This window comes from Osmerus eperlanus, chromosome 2 (assembly GCF_963692335.1).
Source record: "Osmerus eperlanus chromosome 2, fOsmEpe2.1, whole genome shotgun sequence".
Classification (NCBI taxonomy): Eukaryota; Metazoa; Chordata; class Actinopteri; order Osmeriformes; family Osmeridae; genus Osmerus; species Osmerus eperlanus.
The window spans coordinates 19,814,863-19,832,640 of NC_085019.1; the positions used below are offsets into that span (position 1 = coordinate 19,814,863).

General features: G+C 40.5%; 2 protein-coding genes across 2 annotated transcripts in view; one reads left to right on the forward strand and one right to left on the reverse strand.

The window, feature by feature from the left end:
- Nucleotides 1-3,205: 3,205 nt before the first annotated feature.
- LOC134037228 (eosinophil peroxidase-like) lies at nucleotides 3,206-8,811 on the reverse strand. Its single transcript, XM_062482536.1, has 14 exons — nucleotides 8,742-8,811; nucleotides 8,565-8,652; nucleotides 8,143-8,327; nucleotides 7,906-8,038; nucleotides 7,137-7,266; nucleotides 6,812-7,018; nucleotides 6,309-6,672; nucleotides 5,941-6,101; nucleotides 5,546-5,804; nucleotides 5,270-5,440; nucleotides 4,709-4,946; nucleotides 4,420-4,631; nucleotides 3,920-3,967; nucleotides 3,206-3,714 (listed from the first exon to the last, which is right to left on the reverse strand). The coding sequence occupies exons 1-14, from the start codon at nucleotides 8,809-8,811 to the stop codon at nucleotides 3,278-3,280; spliced, it is 2,703 nt and encodes a 900-aa protein (XP_062338520.1). The 3' UTR covers nucleotides 3,206-3,277.
- Nucleotides 8,812-15,102: 6,291 nt separating this feature from the next.
- Nucleotides 15,103-17,778, forward strand: part of mrtfaa (myocardin related transcription factor Aa) — a 32,170-nt gene continuing 29,494 nt past the window's right edge. The window contains exons 1-2 of the mRNA XM_062479014.1: nucleotides 15,103-15,275; nucleotides 16,841-16,904. The gene's annotated coding sequence lies outside the window, so the exon portion shown is untranslated. The remainder of the gene's footprint in view (nucleotides 15,276-16,840; nucleotides 16,905-17,778) is intronic.

Here is a 17,778-nt window from a genome sequence, read left to right on the forward strand (position 1 = left end):
TTTTCACTTACCTGGGAAGTCCCATATCATTGTTTTCAGAATGTGATTGGCTAAAAGACGTGTCAGTCATTTCCAAGATTGGTTTTGATTGGGCTGAGCTTCAAACAAAGAAAACCCAGGTGGGGGTGTGATGGGCCATCAATTCAGATGAGTCGTTGCTTGGCTGTTGAAGGCCTTGGACAGGCAATGGAAGCTCCATTGGTGTCAATCGAAAGGGGAGGGTTCAGCGGACATTTTGATGACTTTGGATAGTAAATAGACCGTTGCTAACCGGAGAAAAGTGCACTTTTATGTGAACAAGTTGTTTCTTCCGTCGGCTAACTTGCATGATGAAACAAAGGATAATGGCTATTCATGAACGTAAAACATTGTATTTGGACGAATTACTTTACATGGTTAGATACTTTGAACCCTTGGGACTGTAAGCAGATCAAGTTTTGATGGCATGATTTGCACACCTGGACCTATTTGAACCATTTAGGGTGAGTAAAACTTTTTTCTTTGGCATTGTTGAAGGAATGTTCACCGGAAAAAGACGTTGACTTTGCTTGCTATTGCGACTTGATCTTGAATTGGTTTATTTCAATGGAAGCACAAGAATCGTAGCTTTCCAATGATGTATAACATGTGTAGCGTCTAAAAAAATATATTTGTTAGAATTTAGTGCGTCGTAACTGAGGGAGGGGGGGGGCAGCATTTTTGTAACGCGGGCGAAACAGGACCGTAAACAGGTTTTAAATACAATAACCACAACCCTTCCCAAAAGCTACAATAAAGCTGAGAGTAGTATATGCCCTGGAAAAGAGCACCAATACAAGAGAAGCAGTATACTCACTGACTTTTTATTGACGATTTGGAGGCCATATAGTACACAATGTCCATACTCAAGTGCAAGTAACAGTGGAAAGCTGCATGGCCTTTGAACAACACTGGATTATTAATGCAGGCATCCGCCTGTAGATTTTTTAGCTTTTTCTCTCTGCTTTTCTGCGCCTCTCTTGCGCTCTCGTTTCTCCATGTATTGATGCTAAACTTAAACGATGCCAAACGATGTTAGGCATTAGCCAACAGCTCGTGTCTTCCTGTTTTTGATTGGGTCAGGCAAGTGCCAATTAAGGAAATTAACCAATGGGCCGCTGTCAGTTCTCTATGCGCCGGCCCGACCAAAAAAAAAAAAAAATACAATGGGCCGCTGTGAGTTTTTTATGTGCCGGCCCGAAAACATTTTTTATAAGAGGACAGCCACTCTTCCGTGCTCTTTGGGTCATCTCTGTCCCCATATGCATGGTGGCAGATGGTGCATGGCTCCTCCGTCTTCTTCTTGAGATTTGGCTTTTGCTTTGGCCCTTTTCCCTTGCCCTTCCCCTGAACGTAAACAAAATGTTCATTGCTCGTGAAATTCATGGGAGGCGGTTTGGATCGCTTCCGGAGGGTTGTTGTTTTTTCTCTGACCGGGAACTGGACCAAGTCCTCAAATGAGACTGCTGCTACCTTCACAGCCTGTACCACTGCTGTCTCCACTTCAATCTCATCCATCTCATCCATCCTCCTTTTAGGGTCTTCAGGTTAGAGTATTCATCCTCTACAAGAGACACAATCTAAAAAAATAAAAAAATAAAAAGAGAATTATTGAGTATTTTACATTATTGTATTATGTGTTTACCCCACTGTGCTTCAAGTGGTCTGCTAGACTGAGCATCCTTTTTCCAAGGCCAGCATGGGCAAGTTCTAGCTCTTCAGAGCCCTTTGGTGTATACAGGCTTGGTTCCGAAAGGACAAATACATGAAAGTCTGTACTTTTCACAGTGCAAGTGGACGGGGTTGAGAACCATCTTTTTCCTCTTGGCTGATCAGTATTAAACATACAGGGAACTGCCTGATGAGGGAGTTTCTTTTTCTTTGCTCCTCCACTGTCTGTTTTTGTCTAGCCATGTCTGCCTACACTACAGATAAAAACAATAATTTTTATTAAAGTTATTATTTGGCATTTGGGTATATTAACATATTTTAAGTAAATCAACAATGATCAAATTAGATCATATTATCATGTTATGTAGTTGTTATACTTAATAAGTATTTGGGAGCACTTTTCCACTCTTTCAGCTTACTTGTCAACACCGTCAGACAAAATATCTGAGAGTTGACGTCTGACGGATCATGTATAGTAAATGGTAGCCATTTTTATTTTTTCCTCAGTTGCCTACAGCCACTAAACTAAGCCAAAATACCAACTTTTATTTCAAAAAATTATTTCTTGATTGAAATCATCCCTACTTTGAAGACAGTGTTGACACATAAAAGCTGTGACCACAGGGATTTCAACTTGTTTGCTGAATATTAAAAAAACTGGACTGCTGCATCCATCAACAGAAAGAAGTCAAAGGGGGTGCTCAGGGTTAAAGCTGACCAAAATATGCCAGATTTATTTCGAATTTGAAAAAATATATCTTGTTGACATGAATTGATGACAGATTTTGAAAGGTTGTTGTTAATGTATAAAATAATGCAATGTTCAATTTAAGTATGTTGTGATATTTTATTAAGCCATCCAATTAACCTCATATTCATATTTGGGCATTTTAAAACACTTTTTGTTTGTAGTTTAATACTGTGACCTCTACGGCAGACGAGTTCATTTGCATGGGCTTTCATAGTACAGTGCCGGTATTTTATAAAATTACTATGAAAAAATATAAATATATACAAAACTAAGGGTCTAAACATACACAAGTCTTTCATATCCAACTTATAAAGCCTTTTAAAATGAAATAATGTATTGTTTTTTAAGGCAATTTGCAACATTTTATATAACCCTTATATATAACCCTTATATCAAGAATCAGTGATATACATTTACAATTACATTTAGTAATTTATCAGACACTCTTATCCAGAGCGACTTACAGTAAGTACAGGGACATTCTCCCCGAGGCAAGTAGGGTGAAGTGCCTTGCCTAAGGACACAACGTCATTTGGCATGGCCGGGAATCGAACCAACAACCTTCTGATTAATAGCCCAACTCCCTAACCGCTCAGCCATACATCAGTTTTAAAACAATTTTCATTGTTTTTTAAGAATTTTGGGGATGATTTATAGAGCTGTGCCTAATCTGTTGTAACAATAGGAAAGATATGACTATTTGGAAACAAAATATTCTACCTTCAGAAACACACTACTGACAACTACACTAGAACTACTTTCCCTTCCAATTTACAACATTACGTTTACAACACTTTCTTTTAAAAAGTTGTGTTGAAGTGTAAAGGGTTAGGTTGTTCATATGGTGAAAAGAAGGTGTCCTGAAAAGAAGCTGGTGGAGCTGAGACCATTGTTCCCCAGACTGGCCTCAAGCCAAAGCTGGTCTCCTTGGGCTAGCTGCAACACCATGTCACCTGTGGAGGTGTGGCGACCATTTTGGAAAATCTGGAAGCCTTGCAGCTCCAAAGCACCGTTCAGCCACAGGTCAATGCTCCCCGCAGTAATGAAGGACGTGCAGTGGTAGCTGAACTGGTAGACGCCAGGCACGGCACATGTGAACACCCCTGTCCGTGTGTTGTAATGGTCTTGACCATTGTAGATGACCTGACGAAAAACAATGACTTTCTTGCTGGAGTGATTAGTGTCGCCCAGACGGACAGCGAAGGCAGAGTGTTGCTGGGTAGCATTGCTGTTGGAACCGGGGTGTCCGGGGGGACCTCTCATGCCTTCAGGACCTGGGGATAATCACCAAGGAGTAGGTGGGAGTTATGGACAGTTTATGTCAAGTTCTTAATGCTTGTCACAGTACTTATCACATTAAATGAAAAAAAAATATATAGTTTGATATACTGTCGGCTTTTTACACAACGTTTGATATTAACTACAACTTAAAATATATTGGCCCAATACATCGATAATCTTTTTGCAATAAAGAACTACCTCGTTCTCCTGGGGGTCCTTGGGGCCCAGCAGGTCCCTGTAAACAATCTGTGGGTTTAGGAGAAGAAAGCATAACATAAAAATAATAATAATCTATCATATTTATTAAAACATTGATTCATTTGATTCATAAAGTGCACTTTATGCACTAAAGTGCATAAATACAACCATCAGATTGTGTCAGAAGGAACATTGCAGCAAACAGACCAACCACCAAAAGATTTGTTTTGACTGTAAGTGCTGTGCTTGCTTAAATTACTTCACGTCACTCAGAATCAGACCTAATTTTCAATGTAATTATTGCAACTACCTGTTGAGCCTGCAAAACCAAATACCATACATGAACCCTGAAGACAACTTCTGTGCTCTCTATCATAGGATCATTGTATATTGAAATGGGAATACAGATTTGAAACAAATGAAAGGTTACCCATTGCATTCTGATAGAATGTACAGTAAATGCAAGCGATGAAACAAAACCTTCTCCAGTGGCCATTTACCTGGTTCACAGGCTCTCTCTGTCCAGGGTGAGAGGTTGAGGGGAAGGAGGCGGTTGCAGCTGACAAGAGGGTTTGAGCTCGACCTAATGCGGAAGGGGTCACGGGGGACCATGTTGATATCAGTGTTATCACAGATGATACGACTCAAAGAGACTGACGTCAGGGAAGCTCTTTGCCTTGAGTTGAAGACGCCTGGATTCTGGTACCACAGCCTGGCAACAGCAATACAGTAACAGGTGAAACACGGCCTCGTAATACATAATACATTTAGATGCATGCAAACCCTTACCTGTCTCCCTGGCGAATCCTCTTAAACTGGTTGGCTATGAGACAGGCGAAGAGTGGGCCCACACGTCCATTCCGAACAAAGGGCTCGGCCACGCCTCCCAGCCAAACATCTATGTTGGCTGGGGTGCCGTAAAGCTGTAGAAGGCTGTAGGCCAGTTCAGTGTTGTTCAGGACCTGTGCCAACTCTTGTAGGTTTTTGGGCTCAGAGAGCCCACAGAACCTGCGCCACTTGTTATAACCTTAAAGGGAACAGGTAATGAAAGTTGGTATACTGTAAATGTACTGTTCTGTTTTTATTCATTTTCTTTTATTCTATACTATTAAACATGGGTTTCCTTTGCCTTTTTTATTTAAATAGTAACAATAGAACAGAATGCCTTTTACAGAATGTATTAGCCAGAATGTGTAAGAAAAGAGATTATGCTGTGCACTGGAAAAGGGCTGATGGACTGTTAATTCTTATAAACAATAGAGGGAGGTAAGTGTCAGCTGTGCGTTTTTTATTTCCGGAGGAAACGGAATGAGTGAGTTTTTAAGTGGGAATGGAGAAGGAGGTGTGTACCGGGCAGTCCGTGGTCACGTCCCCTCTGCATGTTTAGAGAGGCCAGGTCCAGAGCTATGTGCATAACAAATTGGAACAGTCTATCCCTCAAAGCGTTCACCATCATGTGGTCCTGAGTACCCAATTTGGCCGGACGGATTATCAAACCACGGAGTAGAGGGTCAACACCACCTAAAGGGAGAGAAAGAGAGAGAAAAACGGTATGAAAGGTTTCTCACTTCCAGGTGATATAAATCTGACAGGCAGTTCATCCATAGCCCCTGCCTTGTCACTTACCCTCAAACACCACTCTCCAGGGGGTGAAGAAGGCCTCATATAGAGGTACGCTGGGAAAATTAGGATTCTCATTGAGGTTTGTGTCAACACGGAACACCAGGGGCTGGATGGCGAGGTGAGCAAAGCGGTATGCAGCCGTAGCAAACACGTTGGCGATACTTGGATCAATAGCCTCATTGTAACCAGGATAGCGACCCAGCTTACGGTTCATCACATCTGGGCCCACAATGTGAGGCAGGTAATCGCGGAACACTAAAATCTGATAAGGAGATGGAGAGATACTGTGTATGAATGCATGTTTGAAAAGGTTTCAAAATACTTACATACTTAATACTTAATAAGAGGATAAAAGTAAACATGAGAAGAAAAACTGTGTGTGTGTGTGCATGGGTTACCTGGGCGTAGGCGCCCTGAATCTTGCGTGCCTCTTGGTAGAGTGTCTCACTGTCCCAGTGTGGGTTGATGCGACGCAGCTCACGAGCCAGGCGGTTGTGCTCACGCACAAAGAGTGTGTGAATGGATGTCAAGGCGATATTCTCATCCACACGTGCATCACCTGGGGCAAAGAAAGTGACTTAAACATCAACTTAAATAGTCACAGGCACCATCATTGTAAAAGTTCCAATTAACAATTGTCCACAGCCAACTACTGAACCTAAATGTTTTAAATCGTCTCTGCCTTCAGTTTATGGTTGCCTTAAGTTTGTGGTTGACTAAAAGGTGTTAGCATATTGTAAGAGAGACACAGTTGTGATCTACCAACCTGCAAAGAAGCAGGGCACCTCCCTGGCATTTGTGTCATTGGTGATCCTTTTGCGTGTAGCGCACATGTTGCCATTTAGGGTGGTGAAGGGTAGCAACTCCCGCCCGTTGTCTGTAAACTCGGTGTTGACGCGCATAAGGCCGCCGTCATCGGTCAGGTTACGGAGCTCCAAAGCCAGCCCCTCCTCTGAACCATACACTTGTCCTAAGTCTAGGAAGGCCGTTAGAGCATTGATCTGCTCCCTCTTATTGCTCACACCGCCAAACATGTAGGCTGTGTTTCCTGTGCCGCAGACAGGTGCAGATCTGAAGACAGGGATGCAGTTGTTGGGGCCAGAGGGAATGCGAGGGTCCCGCGGTGGAATCTGCTCACAAAGGACGGTTTATGGTTAATGGCAAAATCGTTTAACTGAGTGTTTACAATGTGGGATGCCCCATTTATACACAATGAAGCACCCTTCCAAACTTTAGATTGATTCAAAACTTGGAGTGAAAGTCACTGACTGGGATGGGGAAGCAGGGTTCTGAGCGCTCACAACTCTGGTCGCAGTCCAGGCCATTGCTGAAAGAGCGGATGCTTGGGGAGAAAGGCGTGAATGTCAGGTCGTGGTCATTCCACTGGCCAAACAGGGTCACGAGATGGGTGAACTCTTGATCGCTCACCACGGCCTCATCCGTTGTGTTCAAAATGAGGTTTGAGACCTCCCTGACCTGAGCACAAACGGTAGAGAAAAAACACAGCATTTTTTCCAGGTGTATTAATTACCAGTTTGTGACATTTAAGGTGATATATTGTTTTAATTTGTAAGTTCTGCTTTTGCGGTCATACCAGAGGAAGCACAAAGTTGTTAAACGTCTTATTTTGGTCCCAGCCTATAGGCTCAGAGACGCCATCGTCATACTGGGCAGGTAGCAGGCGTGTGAAGGGGGTGTTGGAGGCTCCGAAGAAAGGGTTATTCCTGGGAAATAGACATTGAGAAACCTTTAGAAACTCTGCGGGAAATGTTTTCAAAATGTGTGGTGAGGTTTCAGTGGCCAAGGTTCAAAGAAACATCATTAAACTTCAGCTGTTCTTCCTCAAAAATATACCTTCATATTTCACAACAGCCTAACCACACAAATTCGTTGGTACCTTTAAATGCATGAAAATGATATTTGTTTAGCTTTTGAAGTCTGAAAAAAAGATAATGTGGTTGCTCTTAGGTCTTGTTCACACTTGAAGTTCGGTTCTCTTGATTCTCTTAGTTCGGACCAAAAAATAAAATTATTTATTTAGTCCTGGTTCGCTTAGCGCTCACACTGGCATTTTTAACACCAAACCTAGGATACGGATAAGGTCGCATCCTGATTGGACAGCTTTTATTGTTTGTTTGGAAGCCGAGACCCACTATTCAGGCGGTCTCGGTACACTTGTATGGTATGCACCAAGATTCGGATGGCAGCGTTTACACTTGTTAAAATGAACCGCACTACATTTACATTTATTCATTTAGCAGACGCTTTTATCCAAAGCGACTTCCAAGAGAGCACTAACAGAGCAATCAGACCACAGTTTGTTTTAATTAAAGCAAAGCTGCCAAATTCAAACAAACCCTTACAAGTTGTTGCAGACACTTGTGGCCGTGCGATACTTGTTGATGTTGGGGGTGGTACGACAGGATGGAGGCCTTACTCTAGCCGCACAACCAGTCATTGTGGCGATGGTTTCAAGATCCTGGTCTGAGAGTATATCTGAGGTGACAGGAAAAGATCATTAGTATGTGTGTGAGTGCCCGATACATCAGCGTGTGTGTTTCTCTGTACTATGTCTGTTTGCATGCCTGTGTCTAACTGACCTGTTGCATTAATTAGGTTGATGGAGCGTTTGTGTGCATGGTGTACATTGGCTTTGATCAGTCTCAGGGTGTTCTCCATGTAGTCTGCAGCTCTCACGGCGGACCGCGTGTCTCTGCGCGGTTGCTTGTAAAGACGTAGCACATCTGAAGGCTTGACTGACTCGCTACGCACTCTGGTCAGACTCCTGAGGCACAAAAACGCACAGATAATTTATAGAACATGGCCAAGCACCGCTTTGTATCTATTCATCTCTGCAAGGAATACAAAACACTGAAATATTTGTTTTGCCTGAATTGACCACAACTGGGATCAAAACAATGCGCATTGCGATATTTTGCCAGCCAGACAGTTGCTGAACACAGATTAGAAGTACTAAGACAATTATGCAAATAGAAGATGGAAAACTGTCAGCTTCACTCACTTCTCTCTGGAGTACTTATAGGCATCGTCCACAATTCTCTTTGCCTCCTCCAGTGCACTTTGTATGTAGGGGCTGCCCAAGCTTTCCTCTGTTGACCATGATAAGCAAAATATGTAAAATATATATGATATATGCACATGAGATTCTTAAATGTGGCCTGTCTGTTTATAATCCTACCTGATAGGACAGAGTAGATCAGTGTGAGCGCCAAGCCCAACGTCAGAAGGAGAGAGGGAAGGAGATTCATCTCTGAAATAATTATAAGAAATTGTGTTGAGCTGCCGTAACTGGGAGTATATACCAAAAATACCAAAGAAACATGTTGTAAGAAAAATGTAAAAAATATAGCACCTGTATTAAACAACTATGACAACAATTGCTTTATAATCACATACACAGATACATAGATAAACAGTAGACACAGCTTTGAACACAACCTACCAATCTACTTTGAGTTATATGTTCATGCATAAATTAAAAATAACTATGACCCTCATCTGTAAAGCAAGGTAAGTGTAAGGCTTAAGTCCTCTTACCTGTGTGAGTCTTTTACAAATGCATGAATTGGAAGATCAGTCTAGTGTTATATCTAACCAGTAACTGTGTATTTATAGAAACAGGTGAAGCCTCACCCTTTATTGTGTTGCTCAAGAGGGGAGTATGCTTCTCACAAACCACCACAAACCTCTTCCTTCTTCCTCCTTTCCACTCAGAGACCTTGTCTCATCCCCTCAATGATTGATGGAATTAACAGTGTTTTCTATAGTTCAAACCATTACAATAGCTTTTGTTTCTGCATGATAGATTAGTTGAACATCTGCAGTTGCCTGCTGTACACCTCAAAGGACCTGAGCCTCCTAAGAAAGAACTACAGAGGGTACAACTTCTGGGGAAATTGTGGGGTGTGCTTGCGTCGGTTGCAAATGGGTCCGTTTTTTTTTTTACTGAAATCTTTACAACTGATATACAGCGACGCACCACACAAGCTTGAGTTGAAATAAATTATTTAATGTGACATTACGTACTGTACATGCAAGTCTTAGCTAAATGACTTAAATGTATGATGCGCTTGTCGATCAGTCCTCCTACACTACGGCACAATACTTGCTGAGCAAAAGCGCAAACACAGGCAGGGAAACAGTAACTAACAACGCTAGTGCTAAATAAATATTTAGCTGGTCGGCTCCATGACGCCGGGTAAGTAGGGCTCGTGAGACTGCTCACCAAAAGAACGAAGGGGAACCCGCTTGTCTAGCAGATTAAGACATGTTCGTAGGTACCTAGCGAAAAGAAGTCTCAACTTTCCTAGACTTTTAGCTATGGTACTAATGCTGTGGGCTCGCTGATATCACTCTGTTTTACTAGAACTGCGTTGTTGATAACGTGCTGACGTTGAGACGTTGTCACGTTAGGCTAGCACTGAGTTCCATTTGTGCACACAGCTTTTTTTGCCACAAAAACATTGTAAACTCCTAAAACGTGAAACGGAACGTAAATCCCAATACAAGCAACGCAATCGCTAACAAGACGAACCTTTTGACACCGACGTTGTCTATGTAGTCCAAATATTGAGGAATCGTTAGGGGTGGGAAAATAATTTAAAATATATATATATACAGTACCAGTTAAATGTTTGGACACATTTTCCCATTGAGCACACACAATAAACAAATTAATGAGAGAGAACAAAGGTTGTTTTCTTGCGAAGGCAACCACACCCAATTACAGTGAAGTATAATGCCAACAATAAAGATTAGCTACAATACAGATTAGCAGAGAAGTAAGGCCTTGCACAGCCCCATTTTGCACTTGGGAACTAGACAGTTTCCCTTTACAGAAAGTAAAACTGACATTGGTTCATCATATGGCAATACCATGACAAGCAAAAAATAAGTATGTTCCGACACATTTATTCATTAATATTTCATGTGTTCAAACAGTATCTATTTTGCTGAATATTAACAAGAAAAGTTTACATAAAGGAGAAATATATACACATATGTATACACACTCAGTAGGGTCTGAGTCCACCATCACAAACTTGTTTTATTTGATTATTTATGAAAAATTAGTAAAATAACGTGATCAGCTCATAATTATAATATTCAGGAATACATTACTTAACACTGATACATTACATTTTATATTTCTTTCTTAAATCTTCATTTAAAATGCCATTCATAATCCACCATTTGCTCTGCATTTTCAACCCCCCAAAAAATCAATTAAAGGCAAATATCCAAGCACACATGGGAGTTGTATTTGTCTTTAAACTATTGCAGTATGTTTCTACTGGTGCTCCTGCAAGTGGGGCCTTTGAAAAAGGACATGTGCTGAAATACCTCTTGTAATCACTTAAAAGGAGCTTAGTGAAGCAATTGTGCTCCTGAGTGCTGAAAAGCTATCCCTGTGTCAAGCTGCAGCTAAGTTCAATATTTCTGGAGGCAAGGGGGCAAAGCCTGACCAGGTAGACCTAATGTAAAGTGTACCTACCAACAACAGACAAGTATACTTCTAGTTATACTAATGGACATTGATTTGGGCCTTACTTTTTTTCCCTTCTTCCTAAGCTATAACCCTTAAGGAATATAACAGCATTTGCATCCTCCTTTCAGAAGTTTTTTTTTTTTTTTTTTTTAAGATAATGTAGGCTACCTCAAATTAAGACAACTACTTTACCCTAAACACCAACAGAGATTTAAATATATCATAGATCTGCTAAAATGGGTGATACATATTTATGTCAAGGTTAATCTAATTTCTTGCTTTGCTTCCTTATGGCTTTACCTGGATAAGGAACTGCATGTGTTATTGTATTCATTTACAGTCCTATCGGGAACTGTGTCATTGATTTGGGCCTTACTTTTTTTTCCTTCTTCCTAAGCTATAACCCTTAAGGAATATAACAGCATTTGCATCCTCCTTTCAGAAGTTTTTTTTTTCTTTTCAAAAAGATAATGTAGGCTACCTCAAATTAAGACAACTACTTTACCCTAAACACCAACAGAGATTTAAATCTATCATAGATCTGCTAAAATGGGTGATACATATTTATGTCAAGGTTAATCTAATTTCTTGCTTTGCTTCCTTACGGATTTACCTGGATAAGGAACTGCATGTGTTATTGTATTCATTTACAGTCCTATCGGGAACTGTGTCATTGATTTGGGCCTTACTTTTTTTTCCTTCTTCCTAAGCTATAACCCTTAAGGAATATAACAGCATTTGCATCCTCCTTTCAGAAGTTTTTTTTTTCTTTTCAAAAAGATAATGTAGGCTACCTCAAATTAAGACAACTACTTTACCCTAAACACCAACAGAGATTTAAATCTATCATAGATCTGCTAAAATGGGTGATACATATTTATGTCAAGGTTAATCTAATTTCTTGCTTTGCTTCCTTACGGATTTACCTGGATAAGGAACTGCATGTGTTATTGTATTCATTTACAGTCCTATCGGGAACTGTGTCATTGATTTGGGCCTTACTTTTTTTTCCTTCTTCCTAAGCTATAACCCTTAAGGAATATAACAGCATTTGCATCCTCCTTTCAGAAGTTTTTTTTTTCTTTTCAAAAAGATAATGTAGGCTACCTCAAATTAAGACAACTACTTTACCCTAAACACCAACAGAGATTTAAATCTATCATAGATCTGCTAAAATGGGTGATACATATTTATGTCAAGGTTAATCTAATTTCTTGCTTTGCTTCCTTACGGATTTACCTGGATAAGGAACTGCATGTGTTATTGTATTCATTTACAGTCCTATCGGGAACTGTGTCATTGATTTGGGCCTTACTTTTTTTTCCTTCTTCCTAAGCTATAACCCTTAAGGAATATAACAGCATTTGCATCCTCCTTTCAGAAGTTTTTTTTTTCTTTTCAAAAAGATAATGTAGGCTACCTCAAATTAAGACAACTACTTTACCCTAAACACCAACAGAGATTTAAATCTATCATAGATCTGCTAAAATGGGTGATACATATTTATGTCAAGGTTAATCTAATTTCTTGCTTTGCTTCCTTACGGATTTACCTGGATAAGGAACTGCATGTGTTATTGTATTCATTTACAGTCCTATCGGGAACTGTGTCACTTATATTATCGCTAACACAAGTTACAAGTAGAATTGCTAAAACAAGTTAATCAATTTAGGTGTTATCTGCGATGTAGGATAAAAAACTGTGACCTTGGGACTACTGTGAGTGAGTTGATAGGTGGATACCTAGAGATAGCAACAAACATAATTGGCTGTGAAATTAAATACACATTTATTAAAAAAAATCTGTATAGCCTACTTTACAATTAATTTAACAAAGGGCTTCACAATTGTCAATGTCAATATCCAACCTAACTCTTAGAGAAGACAACAAAAACTCAAAGGAGAGAAAATACATGGATGAAATGTAGTGAGTAGTAAATCGGTGAGGGATCCTATCCTCCAGAAAAAGTTATTAAAGCAAACAGTGCAGACCAGGAGCTGGAGAAAACTGTCCATATGAATTAAAGATCAACAAGAGAGGCACAGTTTAGTCAGTTCATAATCCATGCATTGAGGCAAAGTGTTCTACATTACCTTTAGTCTGTACAAATTGGAGGCAGTGGTCAAATACCAGGCCTGGGGAAACATTATGGCTCATAATGGATCCACGGGATGGTCAAATAAACCAGAAGCCTAGGGGGGCTTTATATCTTTTCAAAAAAAAAAAATCCCTTCCACAATCTGTTCATTACATTTTACAACAATATCGTAGACAAAACAATGAACACTGCAAAGGTGATCAAAACAGGGTATCATGCAAATGTTAAAGCAAAAACAGAGCACTATCAGGACCATACAAACACTACAAACAAGAGACAAAAAAAACTAAGCTTGTAGGCTGGTCTGCTGCCCGTCATATCATATTAGTGGGTACATCACTCAGGGATATTTGGAAAATGCACATCTCGAATGTCGAATGAAGGGGTCCCATATTTTATTGAATTTTCTAAGTGAGCCCCTTAGTACACATCAAATTATTTCCAATTTGGCAAACCCAAGAACTTCCCTTATCTAAAGGGTATGCAGAGGTGGTGCCGGGGATTTCCACTGCAATAAGATCAGGCGTCTGACGAGTAGAGTGTCAAAAGCTACAAAACCTTTTTCTGGGGAAGAGAGTGAAAGCATGGGTGGAATTACACCAAACAATGCTACCATAGCATTTGGATCAATTGCTATGGTAGCATCAAAAGCTTTCTCAATGACCTTGGACAATTAACTAAAGACTCCTACCCAGTAAGATTTTAGAGTGGGGCAAGAACAAAACATATGGACATGGCTCGCAGGAGCTTGTCGACATCTATCACAAGTTGGGTCGATATCTTTATAAATTTTAGAGATCCTAACTTTGGTAAAGTGAGCACGGTGTACTATTTTGTAATGAATCAGTCCATGTTTTGCGCAGATAGATGACTTTTGTACATTATCAAGAACATCGTCCCAGTTCCTCAGTGATCCCCTCTCCCAGTTCCTCCTCCCAGTGTCTTAATTGAGTTTAAGGAACCCAAACACATGGAATGTATCAGAACATAAATATGTGACATCATTCGGGGTATTGGTTTGAGGAAAGGGTCCACTGGCGAGTCAATTGGTAGATTAGGAAATTGAGGGAATCTGTTTCTGACAAAACTGTGGATCTGTAAATACCTGAAGAAATGTGAGAGGAAAACAACTTCCCAGTTAACTGTTGAAATGATGCAAAAGTGTTATCAATATATAGGTCTTTAAATGTCTTCAAGGTGCTGTAAAGCAAATTCCATGATTTGCTTCTCAGTACATTATATACGTGTGAAATTAGTTGCTGAAAGCATGTGCAAAGGTCTAAAACTCAGGTTTTGTTTAGGCGGGGCAAAATCCAACCTATCTACATCACAGCCACCTATCTACGTCAGATCACAGACACAGGGAGAAGCCACGTCCCGGAAATCTCTGCAGGTTGGGATGTCTGCAGACAGTTTTGATAACCTGCATTCTGTTACTCAGCTGGTACGATGCAAAGACAAAGTAATTAACACATAAAACACTCAGAGACTGCAGGTAGGTCTGTTCTGACATCTGCAATTGATTTAGCTAGTTGTTGCTGTTGTTGCTAAATCAATAAATTCGAGGGGGCGGAGCTTCAGCTCCTTCAGGCTACACGCCCCCCCCCAGTCTCAAGCACAGAAGACTGCTGATTTTCTCTCGATTTCCAAACCTAATTTAACATACTTAACATACTTTTTTTTCATTCGAATTTGGAAGGGTAGTTAACAACACATTATTCTGTGGTGTGATGAACTTAAAAATCATTTTCAGTTCTGCTTTACAGCATCTTTAATGGAAAAAAATGTAATGGGATTGCGATGAGATCAGTTTAACGCTGACATTGAAAACTTTTCAATAGGCTTTATTATTTTATTAATTGTGGGAACAATTGTTTGAAGATGTCTGGACCTGCGCTTAAAGTATTTTTAATGATCGGAAATGATGAGAGTCAACGTCAGCGGCAGCAGCAATCAGCATCAGCAACACCCTATACCGCCGGGGTAGCTAAAGACAGCTAGCTAACTACCTAGCAAATCATTAACTAGCTATCTTGCTTGCTTAACAATCTAGTATTAATTGATTTTATTGAGGATCATTGCACCTGTCGTATGGTATGGACTGTTCTGCTGTCAACAGTTGAAAGGTAGCTCGCGATAAGTTATATTCAGACTTGCACGAGGAGAGGCGTGAGTAGCAAGATATATTTATCTAGCCAGCTAGCTAAGCTAAACTACTTCTACTCTTACACTCGACTAGTTAAGTTAGCTAGCTATAGCTATCATCGCAGCCTAATTTTGTTTATTCACTGCTAGCAATTTATTCACTGCTAGCAATTTTGGTTATCACTCATGGGCCATGATAAATCCAAGCCACAACATATTCAAGGTAGTTATTTAGCTATTTGAAGATAACTCCAAAGTTAAAGCTAAGCTATGCGTTGTTCGCTGGTTTGGAGGATTACATAATCAGAAGAGGCATGTTGGGCTTTTAGCTCGGTAGCCAGGCAAAAGATTCTTTTGACAGCTCAGTATCACTGGTGCAATTGGGTATCACAATTACCAGATGGATATCTACAATGGATCTCGATCAAATTTTTACCAGCATGTATCTGGCAGGGATTCTCGGGCAACCAACCATCCATCACACACAGCTGACACTGTGCAGCAATCTTGTCGTTTCCATGTCTTGGCTAACTTTGTTAAGTTTAGCGTAATACACAGTTACTTATAATAAACTATTAATTTGCGTTGTGTAGTGCTACGCATATGTATTTTCTTTATATGCCATTTGCCATGCTACCATTTATGTAATCTGTGTTTTGTGTTGTCCAGGTCCTCGAGAGCACCTGTCCTGCATGTTTTAGATGTTTCCCTGCTCCAGCACACCTCATTCAAATAAATGGGTTGTTATCAAGCTCTGTGGAAGCTGGGTAATGACCATTCATTTGAATCAGGTGTGCTGGAGCAGGGAAACATCTAAAACATGCAGGACAGGGGCTCTCGAGGACCAGGATTGAACACGCCTGGAAGTAATGCATCAGCAATTTTATGTTAACATGATGGTGCTGATTAATTTTCGTAGTTAATCGCAAACTTGCTAAACACTGGTTCTCTGGTTGAGCGAAACCAAGAGACATTGAAAGAATTGGTGTGTGGCAGAGCGAAATAGGTCATATTGACATTAATAATGTGTTTAAAAGTGGAGCATGACAGGTGTCAAGAGGAAACGGTCTGCCACTGCTTCAACCTGTTCATCTAAAAATATGATCCTGTCTGTGCGTCATACCTCTTATTTGAACATTGACATTATTTCATCTCTGGCCTATTTGACAAAAAAAACAATAAAGACCTTTATTAAAGATGATACATGGTGCTTGAGTTGTTTCAATGTTTATTAGTTCCTCATCTAAACCATCTTATGTTCTTAACTTAGCCTACTGTATTTGCTTTTGGGATAGGCCTGTACTTTATTATATCTGGGTGAAAAAAATCCACTTTACAATTTCTGTCTAACAGGTGCTTAGGAAATTACCTGTAGGATTGCTGTTGCCATGAGAGTAGGAAGAACTAGAAGAACAGCTACACTGTCAGTAAAATGTAAAATTGAATATGGTAGTTGAATATAATTATAGTCTATATTGTCTTCGTAACAACATTCTCTCAAGTTTCTCTCTGTAACCATCTCCTTTTCTACTCCTTTGGAATACAGTGAGAGCAGCTCCACTGAGATGGAAACCCCCCTGTCCTCGTAAAGTAGGAAATCAAGAACTCAGGTAGGCATCCTCTTATTTCATTCTGGTTGAAGAGCCAAGATGTGTTTCTCAGTCTGTCTTTCCATGAATCACTTTTCTGTTTCTCTTGTTTAATCTCATTTTTGTCAATTATGTCCTTGTTAACTTTATCTCCCGTGAAGGTGAACTAGCTTTAGCTTGAATGTACTTACAATCAGCATTTAAAACTAGCTTATCCAAACTTCCTCTACGATGGGAAGGAAGAGGAGGAAAGGAAAGGGAAGATGATGATGAGGACCAGAGAGTTATGGTATTGGTTGTGTCAGATGTCTGTGCCTCAGCTAAACAGTTTCTACTCTAAATCTACATTCTCTGTAGGTAAAGGTATCAAATCTCTGACTAACCTCTCAGTCTGGTGACACATTCTGTCACTCCAGATAGCTCGCATGCTACAGGAAACTGCTGTCTTGCTAAGGCAAATGTAAATTCCCTGTCTGGCTTATGACAGCATTAACTGGCTTTGAATCAGCCAAACCGGTCCGGTCCGGCGTTACAAAGGACCTGTTGGTACCTTGTGTTTTAACTAACTGGTTTCATGTTTGACTTTTTTGACCCTATGTGAAAAATGCAAACTCTTGAAAGCATACCCTCCCGTGCGTGCGGTGTCTGCCTCCACAGGTTAGCCTCGAGGCTGTCCCTCTCCATGTGAGGATATGGAGTGTGGGTGTAGCCTGCTGTCTCTGCATTTGTGCTTCTGCACACACAGGACTGAGGTTACGTAAGGTGTTGCCATGGTGAGGCGGCCGTGTGCCGCAGCATGGTCCGAGTCTTGGAGTGCTCATGGCTGCTTGTTATGGTGGGTTGCCATGGGGACAGAGTGGGTCCCTCTTGCAGCAGTGCCATTATTGGGTTAGGG

What these genes read in the sequence shown, in the direction of transcription:
- LOC134037228 (XM_062482536.1), bottom strand. Translation starts at nt 8,811, where the DNA reads ATGAATCTCCTTCCCTCTCTCCTTCTGACGTTGGGCTTGGCGCTCACA. An exon ending in CAACCTAATTAATGCAACAG is followed by an intron (nt 8,039 to 8,142) that starts GTCAGTTAGACA and finishes CTGTCACCTCAG; the next exon opens with ATATACTCTCAGACCAGGAT. An exon ending in ACGTGACCACGGACTGCCCG is followed by an intron (nt 4,947 to 5,269) that starts GTACACACCTCC and finishes GTTCCCTTTAAG; the next exon opens with GTTATAACAAGTGGCGCAGG.